Source organism: Furipterus horrens, unplaced genomic scaffold (assembly GCF_987537825.1).
Source record: "Furipterus horrens unplaced genomic scaffold, mFurHor1.1.pri manual_scaffold_3, whole genome shotgun sequence".
Classification (NCBI taxonomy): domain Eukaryota; kingdom Metazoa; phylum Chordata; class Mammalia; order Chiroptera; family Furipteridae; genus Furipterus; species Furipterus horrens.
The window spans coordinates 125,647,965-125,672,293 of NW_028327173.1; the positions used below are offsets into that span (position 1 = coordinate 125,647,965).

At 35.1% G+C, this 24,329-nt stretch overlaps 1 protein-coding gene across 3 annotated transcripts in view; it reads left to right on the forward strand.

Moving 5' to 3' along the window:
• LOC150015889 (cofilin-2) overlaps positions 1–24,329 on the forward strand; it is a 103,770-nt gene that overhangs the window by 17,233 nt on the left and 62,208 nt on the right. For all 3 annotated transcript variants that reach the window (XM_090270147.1, XM_090270145.1, XM_090270146.1), the window contains exons 3-6: positions 10,953–11,096; positions 14,642–14,743; positions 16,637–16,724; positions 22,007–22,141. In XM_090270147.1, the coding sequence (XP_090126273.1) occupies positions 10,953–11,096; positions 14,642–14,743; positions 16,637–16,724; positions 22,007–22,141 (469 nt within the window). The remainder of the gene's footprint in view (positions 1–10,952; positions 11,097–14,641; positions 14,744–16,636; positions 16,725–22,006; positions 22,142–24,329) is intronic.

Below are 24,329 nucleotides of genomic sequence, written 5' to 3' on the forward strand. Positions count from 1 at the left end.
GGCAGCAAGCTTGTCCCCTCTCTGACTTATGCTCCACACAGAGCTACAAAGTGGTAAAGCAGCAGGCCCTGCCCTAGTGAATACCTAAGGCTCCTCCCCATACAACTTAACAGGTGCCCTAAGACAGGGAGTCAGGACAGCTCTACCTAATACACAGAAACAAACACACTGAGGCTGCCAAATTGAGGAGACCAGGAAACATGGCCCAAATGAAAGAACAGTACAAAACTCCAGACAAAGAACTAAATGAAACAGAGATAGCCAGCCTATCAGATGCAGAGTTCAAAACACTGGTGATAAGGTTGCTCAGAGAACTTGAGTACGGCAACAACATAAAGGAAGAAATGAAGGTTACACATAAGTGAAATAAAGAAAAATCCAGAGGGAACCAACAGTGAAGGGAAGGAAACTGAGATTCAAACTGATGATTTGGAACATAAGGAAGAAATAAGCTTTCAACTAGAACAGAAGAAGAAACAAGAATTTGAAAAAGTGAGGAGAGTATAAGAAGACTCTGGGACATCTCCAAAAGTGCCAACATCTGAATCATAGGGATGCCAGAAGGAGAAGAGGAAGAGCAAGAAATTGAAAACTTATTTGAAAAAATAATGAAAGAAAAATGCTCTAATTTGGTGGGGAAAAAAAGATGTAGAAGGCCAGGAAGCAAGGAGAGTCCCAAACAAATTGGACCCCAAAGAAGACCATGCCAAGACACATCATAATTAAAATGCCAAAGGTTAAGGATAAAGAGAGAATCTTGAAAGCAGCAAGAGAAAAGCAGAGTGTTACCTACAAAGGAGTTGTCATAAGACTGTCACCTGATATCTCCAAATAAACTTTGCAGGCAAGAAGGGACTGGTAAGAAGTATTGAAAGTGGTAAAAAGCAAGGACCTACAACCAAGATGACTCTATCCAGCAAAGCTATCATTTAGAATGGAAGGCCAGATAATGTGCTTCCCAGATAAGGTAAAGCTAAAGGAGTTCATCACCAGCAAGCCATTATACATGAAATGTTAAAGGGACTTATTTGAGAAAAAGAAGATCAAAACCATGAACATTAAAGTAACAACAAACTTATAACTATCAACAACTGAATATAAAAAACTAAAACTAAGCAAACAACCAAAATAGGAACAGAAACATAGATGTGGAGATTATTTGGAGGGTTATGAGCTGAGAGGGGGAAGGGGGAGTATGGGGGAGAAGGTGCAGGGATTAAAAAGGATAATTGGAAGGTACAAAATAGATTGGGGGATGTTAAGAATAGTATAGGAAATGGAGAAGCTAAAGAACTTACATGCACAACCCATGGACATGAGCTAAAGGGAGTGATAGCTGGAGGGAAGGAGGGTACTGTGTGGATGGGGGTAAAAGAGGAAAATTGGGACAACTGTAATAGTATAATCAATAAAATATACTTAAAGAAATGTGAAGGCAAAGAATAATATAAATTAACAGAAGGGTTTAAAGGCTTCTGGAAGGCTTCTTATTTAGGTGCAAAGATAGTATAGAAGGCTTTCTGCTGGTCAGCTTACACTACTAACTTTTTTTTTGTTTGTTTGTTTTTTACTACTAACCTTTTAAGGCCAAAATTCCTGGTTCTCAGCCAAGGAGAGTACTAACAAACACCCTAAAATTGTTTTTAATCTTGTTTCCCAATGACCCTAATATGTCGATAACATAATTTTTATTAGAAACAAAAAGGAGGTTCTTTGGGACAGCTGGGAGGTTTTGTTTTGTTTTTGGAATTCTAAGTTAAAGTGGAACCGTCTTTAGGTAGATGATTGTGTTTGTTGTACGTATCAGAGACCCATACTTAACCTAATTGACCCCCAGGTTGTCGTTGCAAGTTTAATGGTTACAATTTAGAATGTTTATGTACTTTCATAATAACATAAATTGGGAGGCCAATTTATGGGAAATCATTTTTATACCCTAAACATTTTGATTTGTTCAGTTGTACATGTAATGATTTCATTGCAAATTCTTATTTTTATACACTGTATTTTGATGTGTAGAAATCATCTGACTTTATTTGATTTGACTGACTCTGGTTGTAATAGAGAACACTAGTATATTGAACTTCTTTAATGAAAAATAAAGATTTTAAGGTAAATTTTTATAATGTTTATAGTTGAGATGGAAACAGACTGGAAAATAGAGCTCCCTTTACGACTCTCTGGCTATTCTTTGATAAGTGTAGACTGTAGAGAACCAATCAATACTTCAGTGAGATCCAACAAGTAGACCTACTTCAATTTGCCATTCTCATATGTATTATTTCCAGAAAAGCAGTAAATGTTTTTCTTTTCAGTTAAAGAATAATTTAAATAACTTGCAGTCAGTAGGCTTTTATCCTAAGTGGTCTAAACTATTAAATTTTTATTAAAGAACATTACTGTCTTATGGTAAAATTCACTCTTTTTAGTGGATAGTTCTGAATTTTTATGGCTACAGTCATATATAACCCACCACAATAACATGTAGGAGAACATTTTTATTATCCCCCACAAGTTCCTCTGTGCCCCTTTGTAGTCAACCCTTGCCCCTACCTCCTAGCCTCGAGCAACCACTATTCTGTTTTCTGTCCTTATAATTTTGTCCTTTACAAAATATAAATACAAATGGAATCTTGAGTCTATTTTAGACTCTCTTATCTGTATGGCTATCCTATTGCCAGTACTACAGTGTCATTATTTACTGTCACTTTTTAGTAATACATATAGTATACATTGCTCTTTCATTGATTTTTTTTTCTTGATGTGAAATGAGTGTTAATTGGAGTTAATGCTTTCCTAATATTTATCATTAGCATTTTCAAAATAAAATCCGTATTTTGAGAGAACTGTATATTCACATGCAGTTGTAAAATAATACATAATTTCCCTCAGTAATACTATTATCTTGAAAATTGTAGTACAGAATCACAACCAGGATGTTGACATTGATATGTCATGATACACAACATATCTGTCACTACAAGAATCCTTCATGTGCTCTTTTATAGCCACACCCACAAACCAAAGGTTGTTAAACTTACTTTCCTTCTTTAGATTTTGCATTTCCTGAAACAAATGTGACTTGAAATCTGTATTGCCAATAACAACGTAACTTTCAAGTTTAAAAATCTTATTCAGCTTTTATTAGCTGAATTGAATAATACAGCACTCTGATTCAAAATAAATTTAACATAGACAAAATGTGTATAAACGATCAGTGTTTAATAAAAATAGCCAGTACAACTAATAGATTGCTTGCTTTTTCTTACCAGCCAGAATTTGACTTGGTGCAGATAACAGAAAAAATTTTAGTGGCATAAACGAAATGGTAATTCCTCTTTCATGTAAAATTAAGTACAGAAGTTTTAGTGTAGGGCTGGGTGTGCAGTTCCACAAAGTTGTCAGGAACCCGGGCTTTTTCCTGTTTTCTGCTCCATTATCCCAAGGTTATGACCATTGTTTTCTTTGTTCAGGATAACAGGAAGATAAAGGCAAGAAGCTTGCTTTCTCTTCCTTTACCATCCATCCTTCTCATTGAAGCCTATTTAAGTGTTCTAAAATAATACTGTTATCATGTTGAAAACAAAAGGTCACTTTGCTGCTAAATCTATGGTGGCTTTTCATTTTATTTAATGTTTTGTTGTCTCTGATCTCCATACATTGGTCTTGCCTCCTCACAAGGTTATCACCTCTTCTCACATGTTGCATAGTAATGCCAGGCCAGCATAAAGCTGAGCTCACAACACTTTGCATACATAGTAATCTGATAAACTAGTTGGAATTTTTAAGTATTTTGATAAAACTTTAATTACTTTGGTTGATACTTCAGCCAAACTTAACTCATGTGGCTTTAAGGTAATATTTTTGAATACTAAAGAGTTTAAATAGCGTCTTGATAATATCCAGGTGTTTGAAACTTATTAGAAATATGAAGGATTTAATCCATATATCATATCCAGAATTATCTTTCCCAAGATTTTTTTTTGTACTATATATCTTTTAATAAACATATTTAATCTTTGGTAAGAATCTGGTGATATTTGGTATCTTATGATATTCAGGCTTATAATAGGCCAAATGCCTGTTGTAGAAATTATAAGACCTGATTCTTTGGTCCATAAAGAGTCTTGGAACAGTTCAGAATGAAATATTTTTGAGCTACCCTAATCAGTTTGTCTAAAAAGTGAGGTGTTACGTACAAAGCACCCTTTTCTGACATCCACTTCTCCACTTACTAGTAATCAACATAATTCACAATCTTGCTTAAAGTATCAGACTTGTTGACTAGTTTCCTCCACTTAAAATGAGATATCACATAACCTCCTTTAATTTGAATTTTTTAAACTCTAAGCTTCAAAGTTGAAGTTATTATCCAAGCATAGCATTTTAAATAAATGTTTAAACAAATAAAATGTTAATGAGGCAGCACAGAGAGCACGTGTGAAGTAAACCGTAGATTTTGTATGTTCCTTTTTAGAGACCCAAACAGAGGGGCGGTCCTTTTCTCAGGGAGGTCTCCCAAGGTTTCTCGTCTTCTTCCCTTTTGCTACTAAATGTTTATCTTTTACCCTAAGTGCCTTGTAAAAAATCTGCATATATTTCAATTCTAAAATGTTTTATAATTTGCTGTTGCTTTAATGAACTTGTATTTTGAGATATAAATTGAACTATGACTATTAAAATAAATGACTACTAAAACAAACAACTTTTTAGGAGGAGTGGTATACATGTTTAGGAGGAGTGGTATACATGTATACTATTCCAGAATATTCTCATAAAAGGCTATTTCCTTATTTAGCTTGTCACTGTTACATATTTATGGCTAACTTCTGCTATGTCTTCCTTCTGTTTTTGCTGCTGTTCCACAGACTTGATTTCACTCTGAAAATGTGTTTAAGTAGTTAGCACTTTAGGAGCTTCTTGACTGCCTAGACTTAAACTTCTGAAATACTTTCAGTCAATATAGTGTTGCTGTTCCCCCTCAATCCATAATAGAATGGAAGATTAAAAAGTATATGGGCTTCAAAGTCAAACAATTTGAAAGTTTTGGCTGTACCATCACTGGTTATGTGACCGTGAGCAAATAATTTAACTCTTCTGACCCTGAATTTCAACTTTGAAAACTGTGTAACTTGCAGAGTTGATATGAAGAGAAAAATATGTATAATTTACATACTTATCTGGCACACAGGAACTCCAATAATAGTCAACCTCCCTTCTGTCCTTTAATTTAGAAAGTTTCTGTACTCTCAGAGATCCACTAACTAGGTCTTATTTCATGATTCTTTAACCTTTTTTACACTAATCTTTGGACTCCCTAGAACCAATAAATTGTAGCAAGTGGATTTGAAAAACAGATTAAGACTCTTTGGAAATCTATTAGAAGGTGTTGATTTGACACCTTGTGTAGTTAACTGAAGTTTAAGCACCAACAAGAGCCTTAGCCTTTATTAAATAAACAAGAACTGATTACCTATAGTTTGGGTGTGATGCAAAGTTAATAGTAGCATTGATAATAACTAGTATAACTTATAAATAAAACATTATATTCTAGGCAATGCCCCTGTGCTATACTGGTTTCCTTCTCTGTTATTCCTGTTAGGAAATTACATTTCTAACTGTTAATTTTTTGTTGGTTTTAAATAAGTTAGTTCTTAAGTTATTGTAGCTCTGTGGGCCTTACTGGGGTCATATATTATTCCCTTCAATGGACTATCAAGCCATTTTAGTCACCCCATCAACCATACCTGCACCCGGAGGAGTCCCATTTACTTTGTTTATTCCTCAGACCCCCATCACCACTTAGGGGACTCATCTGCACCCTAAGAGTGAAAACCATTATTTTTCTAACTTGAACAACTTTGTTAAAGGTTCACTGAAAAGCTTTCTTCATCACCTCCTGGAACTCTGAGCAATATGATCCTTGGATGTGATACCCAGACATTTCAACAGTGCGTCCATTTGATTCCTTGCATATTTTTGTGCAGTTCATGTCACTAAATTACAGAACCTTTTTATTATTAGTCTACATAATTACCTAACATGTTTTGATATGATTTCCTGTAGTTGTTCCTCTTTAGAAACACTGGTTTAGTTCTATCAACCAGTAATGAAAGTAAACCTTCAGTTTTTTTTGACACCATTTCCATTTGCTACCAATATAAGCTTGGTAATTGAACCTTCTTAAGCTTCACGTTTAGAACAAAATAAGTCTCTTTTTTAAAAAATTGTGGTAAAATAAACATAACATAAAATTGACCACTGTAACCATTTTTAAGTGTTCAATTCAGTGGCATTAAATACATTCATAGTATTGTGTAACCATCATTACTATTTCCAGAACTTTTTCATCATTCCAAACAGAAACTCTGTACCCATTAAGCAATAACTCTTCATTTGTCCCTTATTCCAGCACCTGGTAACCTTTATTCTGTATAATTTCTGTCCCAATGAATTTGCCTCTTCTAGATACTTCAAATAAGTGGATTCATACAATAATCGTTCTTTTGTGTTTGACTTATTTCACTGAGCATTTTTTTTTTTATTGTTCTGTTACATTTGTCCCATTTTTCTTCCATTGCTCTCCTCTGCCCCACCCACCCTAATCAATCTGCACCCTGGTATCCTTGTCCATGGGTCATTCATACTAGTTCCTTGCCTAAACCCTCCCCCTTCTTTCTCTCCTTCTCCACCTCTCCCCTCCCCTCTGGTCACTGTCAGTCTGTTCCCTGTTTCCATGCCTCTGGTCCTATTTGCTAGTTTGTTTTATTCATTAGGTTCTTATATTAGGTGAGATCATATGATATTTGTCTCACTGAGAATAATTTTTTCAAGGTTCATTCATGTTGTAGCATGGATCAGCCTTTTATGGCTGAATAATAAGTATTAAATGTTATGTGTATACTAGGTCTGTTCAGAAAGTACCCATCGATGAAATATGAAAAAGAGACACTTATTGAGGAAGATACAAGAATCATTGTACATAGGCACCTTGGGACCTCACACAGTTCTCCCAGTAGCTATCAGCTGCCCCATTGTATTTTCTTGAAGCTCATCGATGGTCTGAAATCTCTTCCCTTTCAAAGGTGATTTTAGTTTTGGGAAAAGTCAGAAGTCACAGGGCGCCAAATCTGTGCTGTAGTGGGGGCTGAGTCGCCTGGGTGATTTGATGTTTTGCCAAAACACTCTGCACAATACATGTAGCATAAATGGGTGCATTGTCATGATTAAGATGCCAGTCACTATTTGCCCATAGCTGCAGCCTTCTGAATCATCTGAATAGTTTCCACAGAGGAATACTCAAGCTTAATGCAAAATCTGATGCAGATTCGTTGCTCTGCCCAGTCATTTTGAATGTAACGGCCACACAGTACACATGCTCACTCAATGGCATCTACTGCCCTCACTGACTAGTACGGTGACATCATCATTGTTCACACATGTGCATTCCAGTCCACTCTCCTTGGCTACTAGGTTACATCAGAGTCGCACAAACTGTTCTCATTTTATTAACAATGGTTGAACTTTTTCTGGACAGACCTTGTATACATTTTGTTTATCCATTCATCTGTTGATGGGCACTTGAGTTGTTTCCACTTTTGATTATTGTGAATAATGCCATTAAAAATATTGGTATAAAGTATCTTTTGAGTTCTCTCTTAATTTTTTTTAACATTGTGCACATATATTTAATTTTTGGTGCCTTGACTGAGAATCAAACCGGCAACTGCAGGCCAGCACTCAATCCACTGAGCTACACCAGCAAGGGCTTGAGTTCTCGTTCCCATTTCTTTTGGGTATATACCTTGAAGTGGAATAGCCAGGTCATGTGATAATTCTGTGTTTAATCTTTTTACGAACCGCCATATTGTTTTCCACAGTACCGCACCATTTTACATGCCCCGAGCCATGTACAAGAGTTACAGTGTCTCAACATCCTCACCAACACTTCTCATTTTTCACAATTTTTTGTTTTTTTTTATAATAGTCATGTTAGTGGGTATGAAGTAGTATCTCATTGCAGGTTTGATTTTTCATTCACTTTATGAATAAAGACCCTGAATATCTTTTCATGTATTTATTGTCATTTGTATCTTTTGGGGGGAAATATCTGTTCAGGTTCTTAGACCATTTTGAATTGGATTGTTTGGTTTTTTGTTGAGTTATAAGAGTTTTTTACATGTTCTTTCCTCTTCAGTATTTTAGAAGTTTTCGAGAAGAATTAGTATTGATTCTTTAAATACTTGGTAGACTTCACTTCTTTTTGTTGGGAGGTTTTAGATTACTGATTCAATCTACTTGTTAGTTATAGATATTTTTAGATTACCTATTTCTTCTTGTCAGTTTTGGTAGTTTGTATGTTTCTAAGAATTGGTCCATTTCACCTAGATTATCCAATTTATCAGCATATAATTGTCCATAGTATTTTCTTAAAATCATTTTTATTTCTGTAAAATCACTAGTAATGTCCCCATTTTCATTTTTGTGTTAGTAATTTGAGTCTCCACTCTTTTTTCTAAATCCTTTTGAAAGAGCAAATTGTAAAGGAGGCATATATGATACTTTTAATTTAATCTGAATAGCCCTGGCTGGTGTGGCTCAGTGGATTGACCGCCAGCCTGCAAACCCAAAGGTCACTGTTTCAATTCCTATTTAGGGCACATCCACATGCTCAATGTTTTGTTGTTTCTTAAACTTTGGGGAGCTGTGGAACCAGTTGCTTTCTTCTGTTTGAGTCTAGTGCAGAGTTCCTTGCAGGACATCCATGGTCCTGATTTTCTCTATGCCTGACAGCAATGTTAGATATTTTAGGGGACACTAAAGGTATTCTCCTAAAGGAGAATATAAGCATATTCTAAAATTCACACTAATGAAAATAAGTGCTATTATCTTATTAAAATCCACCAGCTTCCCAAAATGAACCAACTCTAAATATACAGGTGGTCTTTCTGGAATTGTATGCTTCTGTTTATTTTGGCCATGACAAAAACTCATTTTGAAAAAAAAAAATGCAAAAGGTTAAATTATCAGTTTATTGAATCAAAGGATAGATTAACCAGCTAAACCTGAAATGGCAAGGTGCATCTAACTCTGAGGAAGAACAGGAATAAGAGAAGTGATTGCCTGTAGTAGAACCCTTGCCATCTCTCCTCTCTTCTCTCTTGTAGGCTTTTTAAAAATCTTCTCTCACTGCATACTGACCCACTCCATGTGACAGGAAACACGGTGCCAACAGTGCCAGAGTTTTATATTTTATAGATTCCATGATTCTGATTCCAAGAACTGATTTTTACTTTCTATATTCCAGATTTAAAATCTTAGAAAGGGTGTACTGGCTCAACAAAAGGTACCCACCCAGTACTATCAACTAACTATGGCCAGGGTCTTGTGGGAATATGACGGCTCTACTAGTAGTTACATGGAAGAAGGTGAGGTAGGGGAAGAATGGAGTTCTCAGGAGAATTAAGCTGGTGAATGGACAGGCAGACAGTCTTATGAATGCCCACAGTATTTCAAAACTTGTTTATGGCATGGGATGACCAAATGAATGCCCCAGGGAACAAATTTTCTAATTCTGAGCTACTTTTTTCTCTAGAGATTTACACGTTGGTAGTATATATGTGCTTAAGATATTCTTGGTTAATAAAACCTCCCCCTGGATTGCCTAAGGGCTGTAGAAATGCCATAGATAGAATTTCAGCAATGTGTGTGTTTTCCCTCCCTCCCTCCATCCCTCCTATGCCCTGCTTTTAGTTGTGACTGCATTTATTTAACAACTTGAGATGTATTTCACATATCATAAAATTCACCCATTTAAAATGTACAATTCATTGGTTTTTAGTATTTTCATAGAGTTGTACAACCATCACTACAAACTAATTTTAGAACATTTTCTACACCCCGAAAAGAAAGCCCATGCCTGTTAACAGCCACTGCCCTTTGTGCTCATCTATTACCTTACCCTCCCTCCACTCCTGACAACAACTCATCTCTTTCTGTCTCTGTGGATTTGCTTATTCTGGTTTTTTGTACAAATGGAATCATATAATATGTGGCCTTTTATATTTGGCTTCTTTCACTTAATGCTTTCAAGGTTTATCCATACTGTAGCATGTTATCAGTACTTCATTTTTTTTTTACAGATATACCACATATTATTTTACTTATTTTTTCATTCCTAACCCAAGGATACATGTGTTGATTTTAGAGATAGAGGAAAGAAGGAAGAGAAACATCAATAGGAGAGACAAACATCTATTGGTCTCCTCCCCTAGGTTTCCCGACAGGGCATTTAACCCGCAACCCAGGCATGTGCCCTGAGTGGTATACGGGGCGATGCTCCAACTGAGCCACCTGGCCAGGGCTGTCTATTTAATATTTTATTTCAGTTGAAAATTGGCACAATAAAATGGGATTAAAGAATATTTCAGTTGTGGTGAATGAGTCTGAAACTGCAGCACATAAAACCCAGATGGAGTGGGCAGAGGTAAGGGAAGTCAAAAGAGGGGCAATAGAATTAGTGAATAGGAAGCTTTCCAGAGATCAGAAATCACAACAAAAGTTACAGTGAGAATGAAAAAGGTTATGATCAGAAAGGAAAATTTCAGAATTTAAAATATTGGAGGCTTTGAAAAACTATAGGCCTAATCTGTATAATGAGGTATTATGCCAGAATTAGATTTTCTAAATACATAGTAACTTTAGTTAAGAATATAATTGCCAAGAATCTTGATAAGTTGACCTTTAAAATAGTTTTGTATTATTTTAAATTATAGCCAATCTTTGTTTAAATTCAATATTACAGATTTTCTTTTTTATAAAATTGGTTACATCAATCAGCCATAGTTTCTATAAAACAAAACTTTTAAGTTCACAATAATTAGATTGTTTTGAAGTGTTTGATTATAAAATATCAAATGATTTACACTTTTAAATATATCATTTTCTTTCAGGTTACAGTGTAGGATTTTGGAAGTCCTCCCTCCATCACATCAAAATGGTTTTGCTAATGGACATGTCAGCAGTGTAGATGGAGAAACTATTATTATCAGTGATAGTGATGATTCAGAAACACAAAATTGTTCTTTTCAAAATGGGTAAGTGATTTTTATTAATTTTAAAATATGTATCACATTGGCTAATGATATCCCATGAAACAGTTTTTTCTTTAACCCCTTCATTGTTTCTTTCTAGTCATTCTGTAGCATACTATTTAGCTAATCATGTGGATCCACAGCACATGTTACAGTTTGTAAAACTGAACTTACCTAGTTAATTCTAGTTAGCAGCTTAAGAGCAATCAAAGCTCATCTCAGTCCATTACACGTACACATTCCACTTTTGTTTACTTGGAAAAATTAATTCTGTACTTTATCAGACTTCATGGTATATATGGTAAAGAAACTCTACACTTCTGAAATTCAGTCATTTGACAACCTGCACCAGCTAAGTGCTCTTGAAAAATAATCACACAAACACATCTAGATTGGCACTACTTGCAGGTAAATTTAAAATCTCAGCTTAGTCCTCAACATGAATCTGTTTACGTGTTTTAACTTGGCTCCTTCCTTTATTCTCTGCAGCAACCATCTAATTCTTCATTGCTCCATTCTGTTCCCTCTCTGCCTTTTAAGAATCTCAGACTTAAAAATGCTTTCTCCAACCTGTCTTGTCTTTCTTGTCTTTCTTTTTCTTCCCTGTTTTTAATAAATAGAACCATAATCAAATAAGGAACCTGAGACTACTTTTTTTTTTTAACTTTATTGATTTGAGAGAGAGGAAGGAAGAGAGAGAGGAATATCGTTCTGTTGTTCCACTTAATTATGCATTCATTGATTGATTCTTTTATGTACCCAGACCAGGGATCAAACCCACAACCTTGGTGTATCAGGTCAATGCAATTACCAACCGAACTACCCAGCCAGAGCACTGAGGCCACTCTTATTTAAATACTTCCTTTAACTCCTTTGCTCCTGAAATACTAGTAACTATCAAATTCTGTCCCTCAGAATCTTATAATTCAAGATCTTTTTTTCTGGCTTGAACTATTGTATCTATAGCTGGCATCTGAGCATTTACTATGTGCTGGCACTGTGCTAAGTGTTTGCCTTGCATGTTTGTCAGTATGGAACATTGTTATTTTTACTTAACAACAATATGAGGCTTAGAAAGGTTAATTGGCTTTGCATGAGGTCATCTAGCCAGTACATTGCCTGACCAAAAAAAAAAAAAAAAAAAAAAGAAAACTGGAGGGTTAATGAATGAAGCATAATATGGTCCTATATAATAAGTCTTTTGCTATATCTCTTTTTCTTGAGTTACTACTATTAAGCAGAAAAAGAAATTAATAGGTCAGTTGTCAGTATCTCTTACTGAACACATAGTTTGGCATGCAGAATTAGTGGGTATTGTGGTAGTTAATGTATGTCCTTGAGCAGCTCTGAGAGTAGTTCATGTGGTTTTTTTTGTTTTGGTTTTTTTTTTACTATAGCATAGATTGTAACCCTTAGAGTTATATATTAAATGAGTCTTGAACACTTAGATACAGATTTTGTATATAAATATTTTTAAATTGATGTTTAAATATGGTAAGCATTTGTCTAAATTTTTTTATTTTAAAATAACGTCATTTGAGGTTATTTTGTAGTGACTTTTAATATACTCTTCTAATTCTTTTTGGTGCTTTGAGATGAGAAATGTCTAGATTCTTAGGTTCAGCACTCTATTATTCAGTGCCTGAATGTCCTTCTTTTTATATTTTAATATAAGCTACCTGCATATTTTGGGACTAATTTGTTAACTTGAGTACAAAGCAAATTCGTTCAGAATCCCAATTAGTAAGGGAATGTTTTGCCTGTTATATGTAGCATTTAGAAGAATATTTCTATTCATAAACCCCACTTGTACCACTTATAACAAGCTCATTACAAAGTGTAGTTGAATTTGGCCATAGGAGTAATTGGTCATAATTTCCTGCCTGCATAGTCTGTGCCTTCTCCTTTAAATATAGGTACTTGGAATAGACCGTTGATATAGGAAAAGTGAGTAAGCTAGTCTATTACTTTATTCATAGATATTTTTAACCTGTTTGTGATTCTCAGAGAATCTAAGCTTTCACTATACATCAAAATTATAAAATGCGTGGTTGTTTGTATTGCTACTGCTGTATCCTGAGAAACCAGGAAGAGTGAAACATAGTCATCTTTGGACTTTTGCTTTGTTATTTCTATTAACTCCCTAACTTAAGTGATTTACTTCTGGGTTGCTCCCAGCCAACAAACATAGTCTGGATTTTCTTATGTTTTAGTAGGTGGGTTGAAGAGAAGGGAAGGGAACAATTCTTTATTGGTCATTTTCTACAAGTTAAGCTATATAACAGCACCCACGTGTGTTGCTTATTTATTCCTCAGACCCATTTTATAAGGGTAGACGGTCATATTCTTATATCGTTGAGGAGAAACAGAAGTTCAAAGTTAGAAAATTTGCCCAGCATCACGTAGTTGATAATACCTACAAGATATACTAAAGCAGCGTAGTTGGAATTAAGCCTTGGTCCTCAAAATGATCACCAGCATTTTGTGGGAGAAAGGATGAGTCAGAGGCAGAGAGAGAGAGAGAACATGTATAACATAATCATTTGTCATTTTAACCTTTTTAGGTGTACAATGTAGTGGCATTAATTAGATTCACACTGTTGTACAACTATCACCACTGTTTTCAAAACTTTTCATCACCCTATACAGAAACTCTGTGCTCATTAAGTAATAATTACCCATTTCCTTGTCCCCCTACCCACTAGTAACCTCTAATTGGTTCCCATCTCTATGAATTTACCTCTTCTAGATATTTCATATAAATGGAATCATAATATTTGTCCTTTTGTGTCTGGCTTATTCCACTTAGTATAATTTTTTAAGGTACATCCATATTGTAGCATGTTCAAATTTATAACAATGAATGAATGAGTGGATGCACCCTCAAAGAGAAGAAAAGGTAAGAAGTTGGTGGGGGTTTTAAATGTGTAGCTTCTTTGCCAATTCTTTTTTAAAGATTTTATTTATTTATTTTTAGACAGAGGGGAAGGGGGGGAGAAAGAGAGGGAGAGAAACATCTATCAGCTGCCTCTTGCAAGCCCCCAACCAGGAACCTGGCCTGCAACCCAGTCATGTGCCCTGACTGGGAATCAAACTGGCAGCTTTTCAGTTTGCAGGTTGGTGCTCAGTCCACTGAGCAACACCAGCCAGGGCAGCCAATTCTTAAAAAATGGTAAATTATATAATCTCCACTTTTTCTCTTGGATTACAAAGCTATGAAGAAGAAAGTTTAAAAGCAAATATAAGAACTCTTTGTTTACAAATTTTACCTAAACTGGGTACTCTGCTTATTCTTCTCTAGTTATTTTCTTCACCCAAGGAAAATTTATCAAATGAGTAATTAAAGTACCTACCTAACATAAAATAGTGCTTTGTACTCTTTTGGCTAATAGAATGGTGAGGGATATCAGTAACATATAAAATCCTAGTTAAAATAAATATACATTAGATTGTGTTATAGTACTCGTAGTTCTTAGAAACTAGATTTCCATTTAAAATCTCATATTTCCAAAAAAATACTAACTGATTTGTATCTTTGCTCTTTTTAGGAAGAAAAGAGATGCAGTCGATCCCTTATTGTTTAAGTACAAGGTGCAACCAACTGAAAAAGAATTGTATGAGTGTGCCATTGTTAAAGCCACACAAATCAGGTAAAATTTAGTATATTCTCTATGCTGGTTTAAAGTCATATATTTATGTTAGGTTAAGAAGATTTGATGTAGGACAAATGGGTAGTGTTGCAAGTGGTTACTTCCTTTTGTAAAAATAAATGGGCATTTATATGCTCATGGACTGATAAAATGAATCCTAATGGACTCTTTGAGCCTTTTGTTTAGATTAGCAACTAACCCCAAATAGTCTTCACATCTAAGAAGTTATGAAGGATCCTATTTTTGAGGTACTTCTCATGAGAGAGCTCAGTTTTCAAAACTGAGATATCTGATGGTGCTTTGAAATATATCAATCACATTTATAGTGTTTTATTTATTAGACACAAACATCTGATCAGTCTCTTCTCATTCCTTAAGAAAGGTAAATAATAGAAGTTGAATATCTTTTTTTTTTAAGGTTTTATTTTTTATTTATTTTTTAGAGAGAGGAGAGGGAAGGGAGAAAGAGAGGGAGAGAAACATCAATTGGTTGCCTCTGACACACTCCCATCTGGGGACCTGGCCCTCAACCCAGGATTGTGCCCTGACTGGGAATCAAACCAGCAACTCTTCAGTTGGCAGGTTGGTGCTCAGTCCACTGAGCCACACCAGCCAGAGCGAAAGTTGAATATTTTTAAAAATTCCTCTTTGAGACATAATCAAAAGAGATAAGTAGTAAGTGGTTAACATTTTTAAAAATCAGTACTATACATAGATATATTTTGGGAAAATCCCTAGTGTTACCTGTTGAGGTTAGGCTCTTAGTCATCTGAAAATGAGTTGATATCATCAGCCAACTAGCAACTTGCCACATAGAAGTCAGTCTTGCATTTCATTTGATGTAAAATATTTTTACTTATTCTCTCGTCTCTGTTGTTGCATATGTACTCATGTGTTCAAAGAAGTGATAATATTTTGGGGAGGACCTCTGCTTAAAAACTTTATAATTTATTTATTCATAGAAGCTTTTAATGTGGCCTTTTCTTGAAAGAAATACATTGAGTTTAATTAAAACATTTACTTTCCAAAAATACTTGTGTGTGTTGTTTATTGTTTTTGTTTTGTTATGGTGGTGTTAATCACTGTTACAGTTACTCTTTGAATTTGGGAGCAAGAGAGAATCAAAAATAGTATATTCTTGGAATCTTAAGAATCCTCATTCTCTTTAATTTTAATGCCATGAATTTGTTGGCTGCCAGGTGAAATTTAAATGCAAAGTATTTTAGAATTCGATAAAATCCATGTTCAAATCTGTTTAAAATATCAATTTGAATGTTGATTTACTTAGTGTTATGTGATATCTGGTAGCGTACTGATTCTAATTTTTTTGAAGAATTTTAATGGTGATAACTTGTAGGTGTGATCATCTAATTTTATAAGATATGGTTATTTCTTCATAGTATATTTTTCTTGAGGCTTATTTTATTTCTAAGCGGTTCCTAAGCAAAAATGCATATACAATTTTTCTTATCCTCACCGGAGAATGTAGTCATTGATTCCAGACAGACGAAGGGAGAGACAGAGAGAGAAACATAGATGGTTGCCTCCTGAACATGCCCCAACAGGGACAGAACCCACACAGCCTAAGCATGTTCCCTGACTGGAAATTGAATCCATGCCCTTTCAGTTTACTGGACGATGCTCCAACCAACTGAGTCACACTGGCCAGGGCACATATACTATTTTTAATGGACTTTTATAATAGATCCAATCAAGTAGATCTTATTCTATGTAAATACTTCTGTATAAAGTTTCAGGTTACTTCTACATAAATACTATCAGAAAATGAAATGTCGTTTTCCTAGACTTGAAATTGAGATTGTTAACAGATTTACAGAGTTTATAAGATAGAATTCTTTAATACTAACACTTTCCTATCTTTTTCCTCTTTAGCCGGAGAAAACACCTATTTTCTCGTGAGAAACTGAAGCTTTTTCTAAAGCAACACTGTGAACCACAAGATGGAGTCATTAAAGTTAAGGTAATTAGAACAGTGAAATTATTTGCTAGAAAGAAGAAAAAAAGAGAAATGGATAGCGCTATAAAGTTATAACATTGCAAAAATGTTATTCCAAAGTTAGTTGAAAGTAACTCTTTTTATCTAGAGCCAATTTTTAGTAATTTTCTTTCTGTTTATTGGGTTGAGTACTGTTTTTGCAATTTCTAGAATTTCTAGGTGGTACAGGCACTATCCCTTTTTTTATCTTCCTAGTAAAAACAATTAACCAGGTAAGACTAGATGGTAAACTTGAAAAAAGAAAATTTGTTAGGGTGCGGCAACTATAATTTTTTTTTTTTAATTTTATTTTTTGGTTTTTCAATTACAGTTGTCCCATTTTTCCCCCGTTGCTCCCCCCTCCCAGCCCATCTCCTCTCCTGCAATCATATCCCTCCCCATTGTCCATGTCCATGAATCATTTATACACGTTCCTTGACTAGACCCTTCCCTTACTTATACTCCTTCTCTCCCTCTCCCCTCCCCCCTACTGACTACTATTCTAGTCTTTGCCTATTTAGTTCGTTTGTTTGTGTTGCTCTTTAGTTTCCTGTATTAGGTGACATCATATGGTATTTTGCTTTCTTTGCTGCCTTATTTCACTAATCATAATTCTCTCTAGTTCCATCCATGTTGTCGCAAATGGCAGGGGTTCCTTCTTTCTTTCTGCTACATAGTATTCCATTGTGTAAATGTACCACAGTTTTTTGATCCACTCATCTACAGATGGGCACTTAGGCTGTTTCCAGCACTTAGCTATTGTAAACAAGGCTCCTATGAACATAGGGGTGCATAGGTTTTTTTGAATTAGTGTTTTAGGATTTTTCGGGTATAATCCTAGCAGTGGAATCGCTGGTTCAAAAGGCAGTTCCATTTTTAGTTTTTTGAGGTAATTCCATACTGTTCTCCATAGTGGCTGCACCAGTCTGCATTCCCACCAACAGTGCACTAAGGTTCCCATTTCTCCACATCCTCGCCAGCATTTGTTGTTTGTTGATTTGTTGGTAATGGCCATTCTGACAGGTGTAAGGTGGTATCTCATTGTGGTTTTTACTTGCATCTCTCTGATGGCCAATGATGTTGAACATTTTTTCATGTGCCTATGGACCTTCTGTATGTCCTCTTCGGAGAAGTGTTTGTTCAGGTCCTTTGCCCATTTTGTAATAGGGTTGTTTGTTTTCTTGGTATTGAGTTGTATAAGCTCTTTATATATTTTGGAGATCAGTCCCCTGTCTGTGATATCATTGGCAAATATGTTTTCCCATATGGTTGGTTTCCTTTTCATCTTGCTGATGTTTTCTTTTGATGAGCAGAAACTTTTTAGTTTGATGTAGTCCCATTTGTTTATTTTTTCCTTTATTTCTCTTGCCTTAGGAGATGTATCCGTGAAGATATTGTTACATAGGATATCTGAAATTTTCCTGCCTATGTTTTCCTCTAGGACTTTTATGGTGTCACGGCTTACATTTAAGTCTTTAATCCATCTTGAGTTTATTCTCGTGTGTGGTGTAAGTTGGTGGTCTAATTTCATTTTTTTGCATGTCCCTGTCCAGTTCTCCCAGCACCATTTGTTAAAGAGGCTCTTCTCACTCCATTTTATGTTCCTTCCTCCTTTATCAAAGATTAGTTGACCATAGAGGCCTGGGTTTATTTCTGGGCTTTCAGTTCTGTTCCACTGATCTATATGTCTATTCTTATGCCAGTACCAGACTGTTTTGATCACAGTGGCTTTGTAGTATTGTTTGATGTCTGGTATCGTGATTCCTCCTGCTGTGTTCTTCTGTTTCAAGATTGCTTTTGCTATTCGGGGTCTTTTTTGGTTCCATATGAATTTTTGGAGGATTTGTTCTAGTTCAGTGAAATATGTCATTGGTATTTTAATAGGGATTGCATTGAATTTGTAAATTGCTTTGGGTAGTATGGCCATTTTGATGATGTTGATTCTTCCCATCCAAGAACATGGTATTTGCTTCCATTTATTTGTATCTTCCTTAATTTCTTTCTTCAATGTTGCATAATTTTCATTGTACAGGTCTTTTATCTCTTTGGTTAAGTTTATTCCTAGGTACTTTATTTTTCTTGTTGCTATAGTAAATGGTATTTTCTTTTTTGCCTCTGTCTCTGATATTTTATTGTTGGTATACAGAAATGCCTTAGATTTCTATATATTTATTTTGTACCCTATTTTACCAAATTCACTTATTATATCGAGTAGTCTTTTAGTGGAGTTTATAGGGTTTTCTAGGTATACTATCATGTCGTCTGCAAATAGTGATAGTTTTACTTCTTCTTTCCCAATTTGGATGACTTTTATTTCTTTGTCTTGTCTGATTGCTGTGGCTAGGACTTCCAACACTATGTTGAATAGAAGTGGGGAGAGTGGACAGCCTTGTCTAGTTCCTGATTTCAGGGGGAATGCTTTCTCATATATAGCCTTAATTATGTTAAGGTATGCTCCCTCTATTCCCATTTTGCTGAGTGTTTTCATCATAAATGGGTGTTGTACTTTATCAAATGCTTTTTCTGCATCTATAGATATTATCATGTGATTTTTGTCTTTCATTTTGTTTAGGTGATGTATTATATTTATTGATTTGCGAATATTAAACCATCCTTGCATCCCTGGAATGAATCCCACTTGATCATGGTGTATGATCTTTTTGATGTATTGTTGGATCCTGTTTGCCAAAATTTTATTGAGGATTTTAGCATCTATGTTCATTAGCGATATTGGCCTGTAGTTTTCTTTCTTTCCTGTGTCTTGACCTGGTTTTGGGATTACGGTAATACTGGCTTCATAGAAAGAGTTTGGGATTTTTCCCTCTTCTTGGATTTTTTGGAATAGTTTGAGGAAGGTAGGAGTTAGTTCTTCCCTAAATGTTTTGTAAAATTCGCCTGTGAAGCCATCCGGTCCAGGGCTTTTGTGTGCAGGGAGATTTTTGATTACTGTTTCAATTTCCTTCTTTGTTATTAGTCTGTTGAGACTTTCTACCTCTTCTTGATTCAGTTTGGGAAGGTTATATGTTTCTAGAAATCTGTCCATTTCTACTACGTTGTCAAATTTCTTGCCATATAGTTGTTTGTAGTAATTTCTTATAATTGTTTGTATTTCTGAAGTATCAGTCGTGATTTCTCCTCTTTCATTTCTGATTTTGTTTATTTGGGTCTTCTCTCTTTTTTTCTTGATGAGCCTGGCTAGAGGCTTGTCAATTTTGTTTATTTTTTCAAAGAACCAGCTCCTAGTTTTGTTGATTTTTTGGATTGTTCGTTTAGTTTCTATGTCGTTTAATTCTGCTTTGATCTTGATTATTTCCTTTCTTCTTTTTGCCCTAGGCTTTGTTTGTTGTTGTTGTTCTAGTTCTTATAGCTTTAGGGTTAGATTTTTTATTTGAGATTCTTCTAGTCTTTTCAGATATGCCTGTATTGCTATGAACTTCCCTCTTAGGACTGCTTTTGCTGTGTCCCATAGGGTTTGGGCTGTTGTGTGTTCATTGTCATTAGTTTCTAGAAATTTCTTGATTTCCTCTTTGATGTCATTGTTAACCCATTCATTATTTAATAGCGTGTTATTCATTCCCCATGAGTTTGGGTGAGGCAACTATAATTTTCTAATAGTGTGGTTCTGGCTCATAAAAACAGATAAAAAGAACAGTGCTAAAATAGATCCTAGTAGATAGGAGAACAACATGTAAAAAGAACATCAGAGACCAATACCAAGCAGGAAGATTATACTTTATTCATAACCATTAAAAGGAGGGGTTGATAAAGATTAGAAACCTCACTTTGTACACTGAATAAAAAGTCTAAAATGGTAAAATTAAAACTAATTCTTTAAAATGAGAACTATTTAACTCACAGCGGGACAAATGCTAAATCTAAGTAAAACAATAGAATGGGTAAGAGAGATGTATACATTTGTCAGAAATCAGAAAAATTAAATTAAATTTAACTCAAAAAAGAGGAAATGAAATGAAAAAAATCTTATGTTTTATGCGTGCTGAAGTACTTAGGAGGAGCAATAGAAAAGAAATAACAGTAATGAGATTGATTTGACAGTATAAATATATGTAGGTTTAAAATGTCATGAATAAATTTCAAGTGCCAGAGGAAAAATGCTTTCAGTGAATATAATGAGAAGTTCAAATCAATTAGAAAAAACATAAGTACTTCAGTAGAAAAATAGACTAGACGTGATTAAAATTTATGGTGGATGAAATATAAAAATTTGAAAACATAAGATCAGACCACCTGAAAGAAATAATTTTTTAAATGTGAGCATATTTATGTATTTGTCTTGATTAGAGGAGAATGCTTAAATTGTGCTTTATTTATAGCATTGAATATCAGATAGCTATGTAAAAGGATGCTTATAAGATTTAACAATTTTTTTTAATCCTCACCTGAGGACATGCTTATTGATTTTAGAAAGAAGGAAAAGGAGTTCTGTTTTGTTAATAATTTAAAATTGTGTATCATTATTTTCTTACACTTTCCTGAAAGATATTTCTGTAAATGGCACATGTTTTCTTCAAGAGAAAGAATGATGATTTTGACAATTAGACAAAAAATAATCTTCAGAATTGCTACTCAGAACTTAAAAAGCTACAGCTGGACATAAATAAAAGGTGAACAAGTTCTGAATACAAAATAAAAGGGAAGAAACTCTTTTGAATTTAGCAGTTATTCTAGAACCACACCACTTCTGATAAAAATGAGGTTGATTTTACTGAACTTAAATTCTGAGTTGAATCTCTATAGGAATTTGTCAGTATTTCTGCTTTTATCCAGATAAACTTTAAAATTTGATACATAAAAATATTTGTTATCCCCCCAAACTGGTAGTGGGAGGGACCTAAATGTTTAGCAATTAGGAAATGGTTAAGAAAAACTTATTGATTAATATGATGGTTTTAAATGTTAACTATATGGATTATTTATTTACATAGGAGATCTCATACAAACTTAGTCAAAAGCAAATATAAAAGGATTCTTGTATAAGTGTAATTTTGAAATAGTTTAGAAATTCAAGAAACTGTTGAAACATTCTTCAGTATTTTATTTCAATTGTGGATTTCTTTCTGGTAAAGCTGATTATATAGTTTTAAAAAGGATCAAGTAGCCTGAAATATATAATACCACATAATAGCACAAGAAATTCTAATGTTTTAGACCTGGTCTAATATGTCAGTCATATAACATGTTATAGCCAATCTATATATGGTTTACTAATATGTTATTATTGTACCCTATGTCATTTTTTAATGAAGGCATCATCTCTTTCAACATATAAAATAGCAGACCAAGATTTTTCTTATTTTTTTCCTGATGATCCACCCACCTTTATCTTCAGTTCTGCTAATAAGAAAAGAGGGAGACCTCCCAAACGAGTATCTATCAGTCTGGTAAGTAGAGAATTGATCAAAACTACCCTGTAGCTCTTAATAAAACTTCAAAATCAAGAGTAGTGTTTGGCTCCCCCACCTCCATAGCCAGTAGGAAAGAACACATTCCTTCACACACAAAAAAATGTGTGTACTATATGTTGATAACTGTTCAGCAATGAGGCTTGTAGAAACTTCAAGTGTGAATTAGACATCGCTCTCATGCCACAGGGGTTTTATACCACAGTGGAAGCAAGCATATAAGCAATTGCTAAATATAGTAAACCAGAATGAAGTTGAGGGGATAAATGATGGTATTGAAACATAAAGCATATTTAAAATATAAGGGATAATACAGCAGATATTATTTCCACCAGAAATAGTGTAGAAATAAACTTTTTTTAAGTATATTTTATTGATTGTGCTGTTACAGTTGTCCCAATTTTTTTTTCCCCTTTGTTCCCCTCCACCCAGTACCCCCCTTCCCTCCAGCAATCCCAGCCCCCTTAGTTCATGTCCATGAGTCGTGCATGTAAGTTCTTTGGCTTTCCCCTTTCCTATATTATTCTTAACTCCCCCCTGTCTATTTTGTACCAACCAATTATACTTCTTAATTTCTGCACCATTTCTCCATTTCTCCCCCTTCCCCCCTCCCAGCTGATAATCCTCCAAATGATTCCCATACCTATGATTCTGTTCCTATTCTGTTTTGCTTATTTGGATTTTGTTTTTACTTATTAGATTTAGTTGTTGATTGTTCTAAGTTTGTTGTCATTTTAATGTTAATAGTTTTGATCCTCTTTTTCTTAAATAAGTCCCTTTAACATTTCATATACTAATGGCTTGGTGATGATGAACTCCTTTAGCTTTACCATTTCTGGGAAGCACATTATCTTGCCTTCCATTCTAAATGATAGCTTTGCTGGATAGAGTAATCTTGGTTGTAGGTTCTTGCTTTTCATCACTTTGAATATTTCTTGCCAGTCCCCTCTTGCCTGCAAAGTTTCTTTTGAGAAATTAGCTTATAGTCTTATAGGCATCCCTTTGTGTGTAACTCTGCTTTTCTCTTGCTGCTTTTAAGATTCTCTCTTTATCTTGAACCTTTTAATATTAATTACAATGTGTCTTGGTGTGGTCGTCTTTGGCTCTGGCTTGTTTGGGACTCTGTATTTTCTGGACTTGTACATACGTCTATTTCCTTTGCCAAATTTGGGAAGTTTTCTTTCATTATTTTTTTACATAAGCTTTCAATTTCTTGCTCTTCCTTTTCTCCTTCTGGCTCCCCTATGATTTGGATGTTGACATGTTTAAAGTTGTCCCAGAGGTTCCTAAGCCTCTCCTCAATTTTTTCAATTCTTGCTTCCTCATTCTGTACTGGTTGACTGTTTATTTCTTCCTTATGTTACAAATCATTGATTTGAACCCCAATTTCCTTCCTTTCACCATTGGTTTGTGTGGATTTTCCTTCGTTTCATTTAGCATAGCCTTCACTTCTTCCCTTACGCATTTGCCATACTTAAGCATATCTTTCAAGCCTATGAGCATCTTTATCACCAGTGTTTTAAACTCTATGTCTGTTAGGTTGGCTATCTCCTTGTCTCTTAGTTCTCCCACTGGAACCTTGATCCATTCCCTCATTTTGACCATACTTCTCTGTCTCCTCAACTTGACAGGCTTCTGTTTGTTCGCCTCTGTGTCTTAGGTAGAGCTGTCATACCTGTTACATTGTAAGGGGCGGAGCCTTAGGTATTCATCAGTACAGGTGACCCGCTTCACCACATTGTGGTGCTGTGTGTAGGGAAGGGTTCTGAGAGGGAACAATGCCACTTGCCCAGCACTTGTCCCTTTTCCAGCCACTTCTCCTACTTCCGTATGGGACTGGCACCTCTCTAGCTATTGCCCTGGCTGTCCTTCCCAAAGTGGGTGGATCTGCAGACATTCTAGGACTGTTAAGACCCTTTAAACAAACGGACTCTACTTAGAGACCAGCAGTTTCTTGCTCCACCCCAATCCCCACTGGTTTTCACAGTGAGAAGCAATGAGGCTTTAATTTCCCCAGTCCTGGAACCATGAGCTGTGGCCTAATGCAGTAGATGTCCTGTAGGGTCCAAGCTGGGTACTCGAGTTGCACCCTTCACATGGGCTGAGTACACCCTCCTCTTGTAGTTGAGCATTGGTTGCTGTTGGCAGATCAATGGGAGGGATTTAC